Below are 18036 nucleotides of genomic sequence, written 5' to 3'. Positions count from 1 at the left end.
GCAGGTCAAAATATCTTACAAGGATAGGAGCAAATTTCACTTTATATTTGTTTCGGCTATCCATTGTAACTGTCAAATAATTAATTTTGCCAAAGAAACTAACACATCATCAAATATAAAGAGCGAAATAACGTTCATAACTACCTCTGTTTCGGTTTTGGTTGTAATAAATGAAAATTTTGTATCATACAAGTTTTTCACCGGTTCGGATCTGCATCTGATGTTTTGCAACTGAATTCATGTCTAGCACTGTGTTGTGAATATGTGACACATTCCAGATCACGATTTCCTAAAGAAATCTCTTGTACTTCACACATTACAATAAAATAAACACATTGCCCTTGTCGAGTTGTCAAATGAATAATAGTAAGAGAAAAGCTGTGACGGGAATAGTAGGCACGTTTCCTCACTGATGTCAAGTCCATGGTTGACTGTGGGAGACATGACCATAAGGGAATGTCTAAAAACGTTATGTCGAAAGTATGTATCTGAATAAATCCTCACCAGTCGTAAAATCCTCAAACGCTCGACATTTTCGTAGCCTCAGACATTACCCTGGACAGCACTAAAAAACCAGGATTGTCTGAGCTAATCCCTGACCCATGGTAACCCTATACTTGCTGGCCTAATATTACGAGGCGCGGTCCCAGAAAGCTCGGGATTTAACGTCGAGTGTATGATTATTTTCGATACACACCAATCCCCTTAGGTGATCCCTGTAGAATGAACAACACTGAGGAAATGTCAATGCAATTGCGTGAAATTGATATGTGACTAGATAATTAATGAGATTAAGATACCAGTTTTTATTAATACTTATCGTCGATAATTGCTGTTTGCTTTTAGATGCAGACAGTCATATTTTGTGCAATATCCTATCCTTATGTATTCTCAGTACTTGCATCCCTGTGTATGTTGCTCACAAGAGATAGCAAATTTTTAATTGATGATCTCACAAACAATTTGTTGTGAATTAAGTGAAAAATTTCATTCTTGGCGGTACAATATCCACAGAAATCAAATTTCCATCTGTTGACAAAGAGCACGTTTTTGGTTCACTTAAGATGACACCTCGTATTAAAAGCAGAAACATTACTCCAATCCTAGGTCGCGGGTAGCTCAGAAAAGATGATTTTGTGGGGCTTTCTGTTTATTTTGATTATGAAAAAGTTGTTCCAAGCTTTTTGTATGAAAATCTACGAGCAGTGATTATATCTTGAACAAATAAATGAAATATTAATTTAACACGCTATTCATTTATGGATTTGTGAAAAGGAATTATTTTAACTACAGCGTAAACATACAATAAGTTCTTATTATATATTATTCTTCCATGATTATTATGCCGTTTTACTGTGATGCAAACATTAATTTTTCTACGCAGAAGGTCGCTCTACTCTGCCATTGACAGACAACTCGTAACATATCCTGCATAATATCTCTGAATTAGTCAGAAGTGAATGACGTAAACTTAAACTCTGTGGAGTAATGTACATCACCGAAATATATAGTAGATGAAGTTCTGCTATAGGAATAGCCATGGAAGACATTTTCGAAGAAGTTGTTTCTTCGGATGATATAAAGGTTGGGATAATGACTCTCAGTTTATTCTGAAATCTATTGACAATAGTAAAGTTTTGTTACTATGAGCCGGTTATGTGATGAATGTTATTTGTTCATGATTGTTTTTGTTTTGCAGTTTTCACACAAGATAGTAATGTTTATATCGTAATGTTGACGTGGTATTTGATTAGCAGTCGTTGCAAGTCACAAAGCCCAAAAACGTACAACTGAAACTTAACACAGGCCCTTTCACTCTTCATGGCCTCATTTTTGCTGTGTTTGCCTGATGTGCTTAATCGCGTACCAATATACTAAACGTTCTCGTGTGTTAGAATTTTTGCTGAGAGTTTTTGTGCGACGACGGAAGTACATTGTTTCTAATTGTTGATATGGTTTCAGAAATTTGAGACGGTTTACAATCAGCAATTGGCCAATGGAAAGGTAACGGATAAAGCGCAGTTTGAGTATGCCTGGTGTCTGGTGCGAAGTAAATATTCTGCAGATATTCGCAAAGGAATAATTCTCCTAGAAGACCTGTTCGAACGAGAGAAGGAACAAAGGAGGGATTGTTTATACTATTTAGCATTTGGTTCTGCAAGGATAAAGGTGAGTGTAATTGTGTATCTTAGGTTCAAATTGTTGTTTGAAGTGGCTTTTCAAGATTCTGTCTTGCACGAATATTTCCATCTGTGCATAACAATAATCCACATGAACCGGCTTACTGTGATAATTGGTAACCATTTGCAGTTGCTTTCCCTCCCTCCTTTACTCAAACTGCCAGCTGTTGCAAATTGTCAATTCCCTTAATGCTTATGGCCATCCCCTCTCAACTTGTCCCTTCTTTTAGTCAACTTCTCATAAATTACTTCCCAGTTTAATTAAGCACCTCATTTTTAGTTACCCTTGCTACACACGTTATGTTCAGCATTATTACGTAATATCGTGTTTCAAAAGCTGGCTAATGCTGTACATTGGACACTGCCTCCCCTCCTTGAGAGCTTGGTTGTGGTGACAATGACTTGTAGTGCGGCCCTAGGTGTTGGTTAGGTTGGAAGGTAACTTGGTTGACAGTTCATGAAGACAATATGTGTGACTGTGAAACATTGTGGTAACAGATTGATCTGGACCTTAGCATAATGATTATGATCACACTATATTTAACGAAATTGTTGACATAGGCTAACACTAAGGCAAAGTAAAAAAGCTTCATATTATTTTCATGCATATTAAATACTTCCATCATACATAAATTTAAAGAAATTGGATAACATGTACCCTAAAGCATCTTCTTTCTTCTTGTCTGAACTGTTGATTGTCTGCGTTCCACTTCAGTCGAAGGCTGCTCTCAAGACTGTTAGAACTAGCACAGTGAATAAGTAACTATAAATATTGAACTTACAGAAATAACTATATTTTTATAGTGACGAAATTTATGGTGGAATGTGTTGTAAATTCGTTGGGAGTAAAGACCACTCCCTGCGTAGCAGAAGCGTTGAGTTTTTCACAGGTCAGCACAAAAGAGAATGAAAACTTCGCTAGTTCATAGATACACATATAGGTCTAAGTTACTATTTGTGTCTCATTTCTTAATCTAATTCCCTCGGTGTTGCTAGATATGGCGTACATTTTATTGTCATCATTTTAGTTTTCGTTGTTACTCCACTTATAACCTCTTCAAGACGATTTCTCTTCAACTAGTCTCTTTGCTGCCTCTGATAGAATTGTCCTTGGCAAAGCGTGAAGTACTTTTCTTCTCTTTGAACTTTAATCCACTTCATAAATTTTTTTGGGGTTTTCTTTACTGCTTGATAAGTGTTCAGATTGACTGACATGGGGGATAACTAAAAGTCTGTATGTCCTTCCATGCTGGTTTGTTTGTGTGTCTGTAGGCTCTAACTATTGCTGTTCGGTATCTGTATAAGTTTTGGAAAACTTTCACACTCTGTATTTTATCAGAGCGTCAAAATTGTTAAGTGTTTACCAGTCAACATTCTGACAAGCTTCATCTAAATGTACAAATCCATTCAGTTGAAGCTTGTTGTTTTTTTTAGCCTCCACCACCTGTGAGATTTAGTGGTTCCATTAACTTGTGATTGACACATGAATACGTCCATAAACTTATGAAGTTTGTATTTAGCACTTTACAAATGCTCTGAGGATGCTTCTCTGGTCACACAACATACTTCCAAGCAGTAGTCTAGTTCATTTCGTCTAATGCATTGTGCAGCAATGTCCTGTCATTGGTTGTTGCAGTAGCATTGATGCAATTTTCTGAACTGTCAGTGTTTCGGCAGGTTCTTAATTTACCCACAAAGGAGGGAGTCAGAAAGTGTTAGATCAGGTGATGAGGGCGAAGGAATAGAACCATATAATTTTTACTACTAGTGATATATAAGTCTGTCATATAAACCACTATGAACATTAATGCTCCAAAGAGACAGGTGCTCAGTCTTGTTGGAAGATTTAATTCTCATAATCTGCAGTTTGTTTTGGAAACAATCACAACTGCAACATACCAAGGTGACAGGTGCCACCCAGTCGTCCCACAGAGGAAAAACTTTCCATACATCTTGGTCTGCGGCATTATATAGACAATAATAATCAATCTCATTTATGCGCCACAGTATCATGGGAATTAGGGGACTGATGACCATAGATGTTAAGTCCCATAGTGCTCAGAGCCATTTTTATCATGGGAATTAAGAATGACCCACACTCTCACATTTTGGTGGTTCACCTAAATGGAAGCGTGTAACCTGCATACCTAATTAGGAATTGTAACGTTTTATATGCAGCTCCATAGAAAGCCAGATTTGTTTTCTCTGATCACACTGTCCTGAGTAGCCTCTATCCAGAGGTCCAAAAATTCTGCTAATTTACATCCAGTACATATTTCTCAATAAAATTCTGTAATTGTACCATACAGAAGAGATGATTTCCCTTGCGCAGTATAATGGCTGTAATTTAGTCTAGTTTTCATTTGCTGTAGTACCCACATCGCAGGGCCTATTAGAATAATGTTGTCAATCAGACTCTGTTCCTGCTTCAACTTCTGGAAGGACTGCTTGCCACTTCTCAGGAATCAGAAGTTATATGCAGTACTGAAGACTATTTGTTTGAAAGAGAGCTACCACAGCAGCAGCTAACCAGAGAATGAACTTGGATGTGCAGTCTGTTTGATATTATTACATTGTCTGTGGATGTCAGTTACTGCTGATAACATAACTGTTGCAATTCATTTTGTCACATAATTTGTTTGAATATACTATTTTTTATTACAATAGTGAACATATTATGAGGTGGCAAGTCACGGGATATATCCTAATGTAGTGTCGGACTTCCTTTTGCCCAGTGCAGTGCAGACACTTGACATGGCAGGTACTCAAGTGTCTGAACTCTCCTGTAGAAATATTGAGCCATTCTGCGTCCCTAGCTATCCACAATTGTGGAAGTGTTACCAGGACAGGATTTTTTACACAAACTGACCTTTTCATTATGTTCCATAACTGTTTTGTGGGATTAATATCAGGTGATCTGGGTGACAAAATTATTTGCTCAAATTGTCCAAAATGTTCAGAGCAACTGCGAACAACTGTGGCCTGGTAACATAGGGTGCATTGTCATCCATAAAAACTCTATCATTCTTTGGTCACATGAAGTTCATGACTGGGGCAAATAGCCTCAAAGTAGCTGAACATAACCATTTCCACTTAGTTCACTTGGCCGAAACAACCCAGTCAATTCCATGTTATACAGATCACACCATTATGGAGCCACCACCAGCTTGCACAATATGTTGTTAACACCATGTCCGTGAATCGTGGTGTCTGTGGCACACTCGAACTCTGCCATCATCTCTTACTTACATAAATCGGAACTCATCTGACCAGACCATATTTTTCCAGCTGTCTAGGGTCCAATCGACAAGGTTACAAGTCCAGGACGATCACTGCAGGTGATATGTTGTTAGCAAAGGCACTCTCAGTTGAAGCCGCCATAGTCGATTAACATCAAATTTTGCTGCACTGTCCTAATAGATTTATTTGTCATACATATCACATTGATTTCTGCAGTTATTTCATGCAGTGTGTGAAGGCTGTTGGCCAATGAGTTGCCCGTGGTGAGAGGTAATGCCTCAAATTTGGTATTCTCGTCACTCTTGACACTGTGGATCTCGGAATGTTGAATTCCCTAGCGATTTCCAAAATGAAATGTCCCATGTGTCTAGTTCAAACTATCATTCCTTATTCAAAGTCTGTTAATCCCTGTTGTGCAGCCATACTCAAGTCAGAAACCTCATTCACAAAGTGCACTGCCCATTTTACATCCTGTATGTGTGCTACTACCATCACCTGTTTAGGTACATATTGCTGTCCCATGACTTCTGCCCTCTGTGGGTCCAGGGGTTAGAATAGGCCCAAGGTATTCCTGCCTGTCGTAAGAGGCGACTAAAAGGAATCTCGCACATTTCGGCCTTCATCTGATGGTCCCGTCAGTTTTGACCTTCATCTTTCTATATTTTCCTGAAGGGCGAGCCAATTGGGTAAGGGCGCCTTACGTGATGCATCGTGCCTTGAGATCTTTAGTTCACTACCTCGTCATTGCATTGCAGTCCCACTCATTTTTCATCTCTTGGGCAAGGACACCTTCCTTGGTGCGTTTTCCACCATGCAATATGCAGTGTCACTTTCTGTGCTGATGATGTCCATGGACTTCTTGCACCTCATATCCAGCATGGCAGCCAGTCCATTCTGGTGGGGCCGCCATGTACCCTGTTGATTGTAGACCCCTGACAACACCTGGATTGCTCTGCTGATGCCTGCGCCATTAACTCCCAACGTATGCCATGGAGTAGATGCCCATCTCCCTGGGGTATTGGGACTCCCAGCAATGGTCATCCTGCCAGGTGGCCCTTGCTGAGGCTGGGTGGTGCCCATGGGACACCAGCAGTCTCTAAGCGGGCAAAGTCTAACTTCAATGCTAAGAAATATGACCCCAAATCATTCCCCTCCATGGCCACACAATGGGAGGAACGCCAGGCTGAGGCTGGCAGTGAAGCTTATTCGCCCCGGTACCTCGTATGTACAACAGTTGACGGGGAATCTTTCACGACCATGAAGCCTCAGTTTTTTGTGGAGCATCTGGCGAGGTGGAGGGCTTGTCCAAAATGCGCTCTATGTCAGTCTTCATAAAAACAGCATCCTCTGCCCAGTCACGGGCATCCTCTGCCCAGTCACGGGCATTACTTGCTCGTGACAAGTTGGGGATGTTTCTGTTACCATCAAGACCCATAAGAGCTCAAATATGGTCCAGGATATTATATTCCACAGGGACCTTGTTTTACAGTCAGATGACGCGTTGTGCGCCAATTTAGAGTGGCAAAGTGTTCATTTTGTCTGGCGCGTCAATTGGGATCCAAGATAATCAGGTTGCCACCGGTGCCTTCATCTTGGCCTTCGAGCGTGACACATTACCTGAGAAGTTCAAGGTGATGGTCTATCGCTGTGATGTGTCAAGCCATATATCCCTCCCCCTATGCGGTGCTTTAAGTGCTGGAAGATCGGCCATACGTCTTTCCACTGTACTTCCAGCATCACATGTCGAGATTGTGGGCGTCCATCACATCCCAGTACTCAATGTGCACTGCCTCCGATCTGTGTCAGCTGTGGAGAGCATCATTCACCTTGCTCGCCAGACTGCAGGATTTTACAGGCAGAGAGGAAAATCGTGGAATACAAGACCCTGGACCAACTGACCTACACTGAGGCTAAGAGGAAATTTGACTACTTACATCGTGTGGCTATGACCTGCTCTTACACTGCTGCTACAAGAACAGTAGTCGCCCCATCAGTTCCTCACATTCCTGTCGCCTCTCAGAACCAGAATACTACACCTGCCGTCTTGATGGTGTGTGTGTGTGTGTGGGGGGGGGGGGGGGGGGGGTACTTCCCTCGCTGTTGCTCCCGCACCACCTTCTTCGGGGGCAAACACCCCCCCCCCCTCACCCCCTCACCCAACAGTCTTCTTCAACTCCTCTTGCTAGGAAGGGGTGAGGGGGCCCATTGGGTCACTCCCTTCCCAGGTTTCTTCTAGTGGGAAAGATGACACCTGCCGTTGACTGAAGAGCCCAAAAGCAGCTGGGCATAGGGCTTCACGCTCATCTTCAGTCCCAGAGACTGGATCAGGGAAGTCCTCCCAGCGAGGGAAGCTCAAGGAACAGCGAGAGAAATCCAAAAAATATCCTAAAGACCAAGGGAATTCCGGTGGCACCCACACCACCGCTACCTACAAGCTCTGTGTCTGAGTATAAGGTGGAGAATTAGGCATCTGCTGAGGATCTAGATCTTGCCCGACCCTCAGACACAATAGATACAGCCTGCTTAGGCAATAAGTCAGTGGCAGCAGGTGACTCTGAGGCATAGCCTGCCTCATTGAATGTTCATGCCTTCCCAGTCTCACAATGATGTCATCCTCCAGTGGAATTGCGGTGGTTTTTTCCACTGCCTGGCTGCGCTACGGCAACTGTTAAGCTTTACACGTGCTTTTTTGTACTCCAAGAAACCTGCTTCCCGGCAATACGGACCCCAGCCCTCCACGGCTATAGGGGATATTACAGGAACTGTACCAACTATAATAGTGTGTCAGGTGGAGTTTGCGTTTATGTCCTAAACTCGGTCTGTAGTGAAACTGTGCCCCTTCAAACCCCTGTAGAAGCTGTGGCTGTCAGCATGACGTCGACGCAGGAAGTAACTGTCTGCAGTGTATATCTTCCTCCAGATGGTGCAGTACCCCTGAATGTACTAGCTGCACCTTTCCATCGCCTCCCTAAACCCTTCCTACTATTGGGAGATTTTAACGCCCATAACCCCTCGTGGCATGGCGCCATGCGTACTGGCAGAGGCAGAGATGTTGGAACTTTACTGTCTTCGATCTCTGCCTCTTACGTACTGGTGCTGCCCTGCCACACATGTCAGTGTGGCTCATGGCAGTTACTCGGCCATTGATTTATCAATTTGCAGCACAGGACTTCTTACATCTATCCACTGGAGAGCACATGATGACCTGTGTAGTAGTGCCCACTTCGCCATCTTCCTGTCACTGGCCCGGTGTCAGGCCCAGGAAGCCTGCCAGATAGGCTTTAAACAAGGTGGACTGGGGAACTTTCTCACCTCTGTTGTCTCCATTAAATCTCCCTCACACGGTTACATTGATATGATGGTTGAGCAGGTGACTACAACAATGGTCTCTGCGGCAGAAAATGCGATCCCTCACTCTTTAGTAGGCCCCCGGCTAAAGGCAGTTCCTTGGTGTTCACTGGAAGTCACTGAAGCAATTAAGGAGCATTGGCGAGCTCTACAGTGGCATAAGCACGCCCTTCCCTGGAGCACCTCATAGCCTTTAAACAGCTCCGTGCCCGCGTTCGCCAACTTGTCAGACGATGGAAGCAGGAGTGTTGGGAGAGATAAGTGTCGACCATTTGATGCCATACGTCACCTTCCCAAGTCTGGGCTAAGGTGAAATGTGTTTTTGGGTGCCAGACCCCAACAGGTGTTCCCGGTGTTAATGTAAATGGCGGGTTATCTACCGATGCAAATGCGATTGCCGAGCCCTTTGCTCGAGGCTCTCCGTCGGAGAATTACCCCCAGCCTTTCGCAATCTCAAACGGTGGCAGGAAGGGGAAGTCCTCTCATTCACTACATGCCACAGTGAATCCTATAACGCCACATTTACAGAGTGGGAGCTCCTCAGTAACCTTGCACATTGTCCCGACATAACTCCTGGGCCAGATCGGATCCACAGTCAGGTGACATCTCCTCATCCTCCTCAGTCTGATCTGGTGTGATGGCGTCTTTCCATCGCAATGACTGGAGAGCACCATTATTCTAGTGCCCAAACCCAGTTAAACCCCCCTTGGTGTGGATAGCTATTGGCCCATCAGCCTCACCAATGTTCTTTGTAAGCTGCTGGAATGTATGGTGTGTTGGCGGTTGGGTTTGATCTTGAAGTCACATGGCCTACTGGCTCCATGTCAGAGCGGCTTCTGCCAGTGTCGCTCTCCCACTGTTAATCTTGTGTCCCTTGAGTCTGCCATCCGAACAGCCTTTTCCAGACGCCAACACCTGATTGCCGTCTTTTTTTATGTACGAAAAGCATATGACACCACCTGGCGACATCATATCCTTGCCACATTATACGAGTGGGGTCTTCGAGGCCCACTCTCGATTTTTATCCAAAATTTCCTGTTGCTTTGTACCTTGTGTGTCAAAGTTGGTGCCTCCCATAGTTCCACCCATATCCAAGAGAATGGGGTCTGGCAGGGCTCTGTATTGAGTGTGTGTGTGTTTTTAGTGGTCATTAATGGTCTTAGCAGCAGCAGTAGGGCTGTGCATCTCGCCTTCTGTGTATGCAGACGACTTCTGCATTTCATACTTCTCCACCAGTACTGGTGTTGCTGAGCAGCGCGTATGGGGAGCCATCCAGAAGGCGCAGTCATGGGCTGTAGCCCGCTGTTTCCGGTTTTCAGTCGTTAAGTCGTGTGTTTGCACTTCTGTCGGCATCTCACCGTTCATCCAAAACCAGAACTTTACCTTAATGATGATTCACTCACTTCAGTGGTGACACATTGGTTCTTAGGACTGGTTTTCGACGCCTGATTGACTTGGCTTCCTCATTTTCGTCACCTTTATGCCCTCCACTGCTTGAGCAACACCAACTGGGGGTGCAGATTGCTCCACACTGCTGCAGCTCTACAGAGCCCTTGTTCAATCCCGCCTTGACTGTGGGAGTCTGGTTTACGGTTCAGCAGTGCCCTCAGTGTTGCGTTTACTCGACCCAGTGCACCACTGTGGCATTCGCCTAGTGACAGGAGCTTTTAGGACGAGTCCTTTGACCAGCGTACTGGTGGAGGCTAAAGTCCCTCCATTGCAGGGTGATGTGCGCAACTGATGGCCAGTTACGTCGCCCACGTTCATATTTCTCCTGTGCTTCCAAATTACCATCTCCTTTTCCCATCCATGGTGGTTCATCTCCTGCATTGGCAACCCAGGTACCACCTATACTTGAGGGCCATTCACATACAACTCCATGGTGCACACCTAGACAGCAGCTTCGTCTGGACCTTTTTTTTCACATGACCCTAAGGACTCAGTTAACCCTGCGGCTCTCCGCTGCAGTTCCTCTAGATTCTTCACATGTAATGAGGCCATGATGTGGTTTACACCAACATCTCGATGGCTGATGATCATGTCGGCTTCGCATATGTCCATGGAGGACATTCCTTGCCCGATAGCTGCAGTGTTTTCACTTCCGAGCTGGTGGCTATATTCTGTGCTCTTGAGCACACCTATTCATGCCCTGGGGAGTCATTTCTTCTGTGTACTGACTCCTTGAGCAGTCCTCAAGCTATCGACCAGTGCTACCCTTGTCATCCTTTGGTATCAACCATCCAGGAGTCCATTTATGCCCTGGAACAGTCCAGTTGTTCAGTGGTGTTTGTCTGGACCCCAGGTCACATCGGCATCCCAGGCAACAAACTTGCTGACAGGCTGGCCAAACAGGCTACGCGGAAACTGCTTATGGAGATAGGCTTCTGTGCAACCGCAAGCTTTAGTAGCGTTGGGAGACAGAATGGCATAACCTCAGTATGCATAACAAACTGCATGCCATTAAGGAGACTACGAACGTGTGCAAGACCTCCATGCAGTCCTCTCCTGGGGTACCTGTGGTTCTCTGTTGGCTCTGCATTGGCCATGCTTGGGTGACACATGGCTACCTTCTTCGCCGTGATGACCTGCGTCTGTGTCGGTGTGGCGCCAGGCTGACAGTGGCCCATATCTTAGTGAGATGTCCTCTTTTGGCTGCCCTGTGGCGGGCTTTCCAGTTACAGGACTCGCTGCCATTAATTTTAGCTGACAGCACCTCATCGGCGAATTTAGTTTTACGTTTCATGTGTGACAGTGGGTTTTATCATTCTATAAAAGTTTTAACGCATGTCCTTTGTCCCTTTGTGTTCTCACTCTAATACTTTTAGGTTGTATGTGTCACAGAGTGGCTGGCTTTTCCTTTTATTCTTGTGGTCGACCACAAGAATATCCCTCTTACCTTTCTCTTGCTTCTCTGTGGTTTTCTTTCCCTGTTTTGTCCATAGTAGTGTTGGTTGGCCTTCTGTCATTCTTCACGTTCTTCCTTTCTCCTGTTATTGTTCTGTACGTCTCCTTTCTTTTTTCTTTCCCTTGTGTACTTATTTTACTGGGAACAAGGGACCCATGACCTTGCAGTTTGGTCCCTTGCCCCTTTTTTTAAACCAACCAACCAAGACTTCTGCCATCTCGTGGTATTCTCTTCAGCTGATAACGTGAGGAGAAAAGTAATAAGGCTATTACTGTTCTGCATGACAAATTCAGCACAGCTGGTAAATGGAGAAAGTACAAAGGAATGTCATTGCACAGATTCTGTGGCTATGTTGGGTATGACAAAGTGATATCGCGTGTACAAGTGTCAATCACTTTGTGTAATAGTTGTAGTATGCATTCAGACAAACAGCATAATATATTCCTGAAGTAATTGAAAGCCTTTTCTGCTGTTTTTAGTCATGTAACATGGGGGGGGGGGGGTTTAATAAGTTTTCTTAGTGTATTGCCGAGTTAAATCCCATCGTAAGAAACGTCGTACTATTATATAACTGAGTTAGATTGAAATTATTGATCTTCAAGTCAGAAACTTTTTTGTAATATTTTGTTATGTTTAAGACTATATAATAATTGCCTGTGTATAAAATACACAACTGATTCATTAATTCAGCCCTTATCCAGGATTCTCAGAAATTTGAAGTTATGTAGTTATCAATATTTGTTTGCAGAAACCACACTCTGAACTTCTTTATATTGTGAAGTTTTGTTGCATTTTCTCTCGCTTTATCAGCCGTGCTTGAGAGTATATTTTAAACTGTGTGGTGGTGTGTAATTATAATTGTGCTACAAAGCTGTACAACATCATTGGTTCCTGGACAGTAGAGGTAGTCCATTTCTACATTGGTAGTTGTGTGTAGTGTTGTTACTTTATTTTATTTATTGATATACTTATTCCTTAGATCCTTTCCTATGTGGAAGACACTAGGATGTGGAACAACTTAGTATATACAAATGTGTTTTCATAGAATGTAGTTACCTTACAAAAACAGACTTGCAACATAAGTTATTTCACAAAAGCAGTTGCAGGGAAAGTACATAATAAAATTCTACAACAGAAAAAATAAGCAAAGTGATAAAGACAAGTTGAGTTGCTGATAGGCACAATGAAAAGACTGTTCTTTTTGTTGTGCCTATCTACAACTCAGCATCTCCACTATATAGTGAGTGGCAACTTACCTTTTCATAATATTGTTACATTCCATTGTGGCCTTTCCATTGTTTGAAATAGTAGATTTTGTGACAATGATGTTTTCAATTTGAGATTGTCCTAATGGTAAAAGTAGCGGGAGACTAATATTTTATGGTTTGGAGGTATGAGGTTCTCAGCTGACCATACTATGAGGAGACCTAAGAATTTGCTACAGTGTAATCTTAGTATTTGCTGAGACTCGCGTAAAATAGGAATCTCTGGGACTTCAAAGCTGAAGTGGATGTAATTGATTTTGCTGTGAGCAATGTAATTTGTTTCTCTAACTATTGACACTTGCTTTCATTGTGCTTTCAAATATAAGAATATCAGCTGCCTTCAGTGGCAAAAGGTGTACCTCTTCTATTAACACTTCTCTTCTTTGCTGTGGTGGCTCAGATTTGAGGATGCATAGTAAAGAATTGAATAGTGTTAAACTACTGTCCTTACCTAGTGGACAAACAGAACATTAAATGGAAATAACAGATATGAAATCAATAATCATTACAGAGGAACAAGGGCTCTTGTACAACAGTTTGGGGGGGGGGGGGGGCTGGAGGGTAGGGGAAGGCCTGGGGTATGGAGTATTTTTAATATCTTGGAAGACTAGTAATGACTTGTAAGTAGCCATTAAAAAAAATCCAATTCTGACCCTGGTAAAAACCTGTGTAACACAGACTTCTAAATCATTTATGTGAAAGAAAAGAAACGGTCTTCCTTTCTCTGAGAACTGGGAGGGGAGAGGAGGGAGGGGGGGGGGGCTGTGCAGTGCAGTGCTCCCCCAAATGCGGGGGAGCCGTTCTTGGAGAGGAATGATTTGTCACAAAAAAATATTGAAGGGAATAATCTTCGTTGCTGAAAGTCTTAAGTATCTAGTATAATATAGGCCTAATTGTATCATCTTATATGGATTACACACAGATGAAAATGCACTTAGTCCGAAACAACAAAATCTTAAGTAGAACCAAATAGTAGTTTATCCTAACGAAATTTGTTTCTTGCCTAACGAGTATAACCAAAAACTCTTAATAAAACTTGCTTGGGATTCTTATATAACGCAATTGTGTATGCAGAATAGATATGTATTAAGGACCACTAAAGATGCTTCATAAATAAACAGAAGCAAAATGCATATGGCACAAAGCAAACAAATGTCTTTTATTTTCACAGGACCACATTTCCACAAGTGTCAAAGCAACTGAATAATGACAATAAGTGTAAAAAATGATGATGATGATATTATGATGATATGATGATGATATGATGATGATACATAAGATTTAGTTCTAAATAATCATGTAGATGTGCTATGAAAATTTATTGCAGACGGGTCACTATTTTTGCATACTTTCAAAGGAGAAGGCCCAGAGAAAAGTTCGTATAGCATCTCAGGAATTATAATTTCTCAAAAGAACATATTTCTTACAGTTAGTCTAATACAGTGCTTTGTTATCCAATGAACTTTTGCTGTAGAGTGTATAGGTTGGCAACAATAGCTTCATATAGCCAAAAGTAAAATTGCCGTCAGTCTGAAGATTCATTTGAACATGACAGTGCTTCATTGGTAATGGTTCTATTGGACGCTGTATGCTATTGCTCCCTTCAAACTGACTGGGTTGGTCAGTTGTAAGGAGATGCACAGTTGAAGCAGACTCTTTACAATTGTCCAGCTTAATATTTTCACATATGGAAGTCAGAGGTGAAAAGAGGTAAATGATACAAAAATTTATAGGACAGAGTGAATATTGATACACCAGTGTCTGAATTTGTTGTTTGACCTGTGGGAGGGTAATTTTAGGTAACTCTTGAGAGGCAAGAAACATATTGTGTACGGTACCAGAATTAAAAATGTGGCAACAAGTATCATGAGGAGCACCATGTTACATATAGTGAGGGCTGAGAGGTACTCATTGGTTTAGTCAAGAGCACTGCATTTTGTGTCATTTTCTCTGAAATTGTGTGCTTGTTTTCTTTGTATCAGATGTCATTCTGGCAATATTTTTCTCTCATATGATGAACGTTTTAAGAAAATATGTAAATTTTAAAATTGTTTTCTGAGGCATTGCCCGTAATAGAAGACACACTTACTCCACTGTCACAAGGACTAGGTCTAGTAAACTGTCTGGTTGCTCAGTTAAACTGTAAAGCTGCAGCAGAAGTCGTGTATGAGGTTTGCAACAATATTGATACTTAAAAAAATTGTAGCCAAGGTCACTGATAATTCAAGACACTTGTTGAACTTGTTTGTTGCATTACTGTTTCGCACATAGCCCATCGTCTACATAGCAGCAGAAGTCGTGTATGAGGTTTGCAACAATATTGATACTAAAAAAAATTGTAGCCAAGGTCACTGATAATTCAAGACACTTGTTGAACTTGTTTGTTGCATTACTGTTTCGCACATAGCCCATCGTCATATCTGCCAAAAAAACTGTTACGCAGTCATTAGCATAGAGTTATTCCACACATACACACTTCATAAAACAATTATGTAATGTGTGACAGTGTAGGCTGCACAAATGATACAATGTAGATTGTATTTTATTGGTCCTGTTGTCTACATAGCAGCTTATGCATGAGACATTGGACAAGTCAAGTTATAAATATACAGGCTGAAAGTTATTTCAAGGAATACATATTTAAGCTTACAATAATACACTTTACACGTAAGTATTTATGTAACACATTTCATAAATTTAAATATTCTTCAATGGAGTAAAAGCAGTAATGCTGTAAATATGACTTTAGAGATTTTCCAAATGTATTGATCTCAGTGATAGCTTTTATGTTTTCAGGAAGTTTGTTATAAAGCTTAACTCCCATGTGAAAAGCACCTTTTTGGCACAGTGCTGTGCTGATTTGAGTCATATGTAAGTTTGTTTTGTCTGGTAAAGTGCTCGTGTATATCACAGTTTTTTTGCAGTCTCTGGTCCTTGCCTATTACATTTAATTTAAAGAACAAAAGGGTTTCCATAATGTATACACACGGTAATGGAGGAATACCAGATTTCTTAAACAGGGGTTTACAAGAGTCTCTAGGCTTGCACCCAAACAAGATTCTAATGGCCCTATTTTGTAGTTTAAAAGTGCTATTAGCTGTTTTAGCGTTTCCCCAGAAGGTGACCCCATATCTAAGACGAGAATGAAAGTACGCATGATATGCATTCAATACTGTTGTCTCACTACAGCATGATTTTAATGAACAAAGAAGGTAACATGTTTTGCTCAGTTCTGCATTGAGATATTCAATATGCTTATTCCATCTGATGTTACTCTGCAGCCAAAGTCCTAAGAATTTGGTTTCAGTATTGTTACCAACTGGTTCATCATTGATAGAGAGTGATGGGATAAACATGTCTGTGTTAGGAACATTGTGGAATTTTAGAGCAACGGTTTTCTTACTGTTTATTACAAGCTGATTACTCTGTGCTCAGCTGCTAAGTTGTTTCGTGACTGTGTTTACTGTCTGCTGTAACTGTTCATTGTCGTCTCCTTTTAGTAGAATCGTGGTGTCATCTGCAAATATGATTGTTTTGTGTGCATCAATATTTAAGCTTAGATCATTTATGTACAGAAGAAACAGAAGGGGTCCCAATACTGATCCCTGGGGTACACCACATTTTATTTGTTTATAGTCGGATAAGTGATTAGATACAGTTTTTAGTTCAATATTTGTGTGCTTGACGCACACTGCCTGCATACGATTAGTCAGGAAGGAACTGATCCACATGTTGGACAGACCTCGAATACCATATCTTTCTAGCTTTTATAGCAGAATTTTATGGTCCACCATGTCAAAAGCTTTTGTCAAGTCAATAAAGACTCCTATTGTTTCCTGCTTTTTGCCCATCAGGTTTAGGATGGAATTGATGCACTCATAGACAGCAGTTGTCGTTGACTTCTTATTTCTGAATCCATGTTGTTCATTACATAGGATGCTGTTTTTATTTATAAATTTCATAAGTTTCTCATACATAACTTTTTCCAGTACTTTAGAGATGCAGGAGGAAATTGTGATGGGTCTGTAGTTGTTTACATTGTCTTTATCCCCTTTTTTGTATACAAAGTGATGAAAAAATTGTACACGCAAATGTCACACACAAAGGAGCACAATGCTAGAATAGTAGTGCAAAATGGCCAAAATCATAAATACACAAGTGGAGGAAGTGATGCACACAAAATTAATACTTAACACTACACACCAGATAGTACACAAGCCAGTAGTGTGTGAAGCCAATAAAAGATTATTTTTTAATATGATTGCAAATGTGCGGTAACTATTATCAAAGGTACGATGGAAACTTACGAAAGGTCATGAATATAAAACAAATAAACCATCAGAATAACAATCAATATATCAACAAAAACAATCAATTTTTGACATTGTAATGTAATTGGGTAGATAAAAAATTCACGCACCAAATGGTGAATTCTTCCCCTAGACACAAATTCCTCCAAACTTCGCTGGAGGGAACTAATAGTGCAACATGTCCTTGGTTCTCACCACCCACCTGGCATTAATTTACATTAATTTCTTCCATCTCAGCATTTCTTCACAGTAATTACTCCTTTCTTCACTCCTTTTTAGTTTTCTGCATCTTTCATTTTCGTGCCTATTTTTCGTCTCCCCTCCCCCCCCCCCTCCCCCCCCCCCCACACTCCTACTATCTTGTATACAGTGCACTTGACTTTCCAATCTTATTAACTCATGCATGATGTTTTAGCAGTTATCTGTGTCTTGCATATTAACCGGTCTCCCACCTTTAAGCTCTAAGGTTTTCAAATCTTGTCCAGTGCAGTCTCAAACAGTCTGTCTTTCCTTATCATCCCATGTGTTAGGTCTCACCTGCCCTTTGGTGCTGGGTGACTTTTCTAAAACCTACCTCTTTCCCTAGACCTCTCTGTCTTTTTCCGTCACCCCTCTTCCTTCCTCTTCAACCTTCCTGCCAGAAAGAGGAGACGAAAGCTTACGTAATAATAACCTTTTATGTGTATGTTCTGCCGCCACTTGGTGAGTAGATTTTTTTATCTGTCCGATTACAGAATAACTGTTAAAGTGCTGTTATATAGCCTACCTCCAGGTTGCAGATAAATCTA

The 18036-nt window shown here is 41.6% G+C and overlaps 1 protein-coding gene across 1 annotated transcript in view; it reads left to right on the top strand.

Moving 5' to 3' along the window:
• The first annotated feature begins 1445 nt into the window (after positions 1–1445).
• Positions 1446–18036, top strand: part of LOC124595192 (mitochondrial fission 1 protein) — a 42678-nt gene continuing 26087 nt past the window's right edge. The window contains exons 1-2 of the mRNA XM_047133814.1: positions 1446–1584; positions 1963–2169. Coding sequence (XP_046989770.1) covers positions 1540–1584; positions 1963–2169 — 252 coding nt within the window. The 5' untranslated portion in view covers positions 1446–1539. The remainder of the gene's footprint in view (positions 1585–1962; positions 2170–18036) is intronic.

The sequence above is a fragment of the Schistocerca americana genome, chromosome 2 (genome assembly GCF_021461395.2).
Source record: "Schistocerca americana isolate TAMUIC-IGC-003095 chromosome 2, iqSchAmer2.1, whole genome shotgun sequence".
NCBI lineage: Eukaryota > Metazoa > Arthropoda > Insecta > Orthoptera > Acrididae > Schistocerca > Schistocerca americana.
Note: the sequence above shows the minus strand (reverse complement) of the source record. Positions and strands in the feature narration are given on the sequence as shown.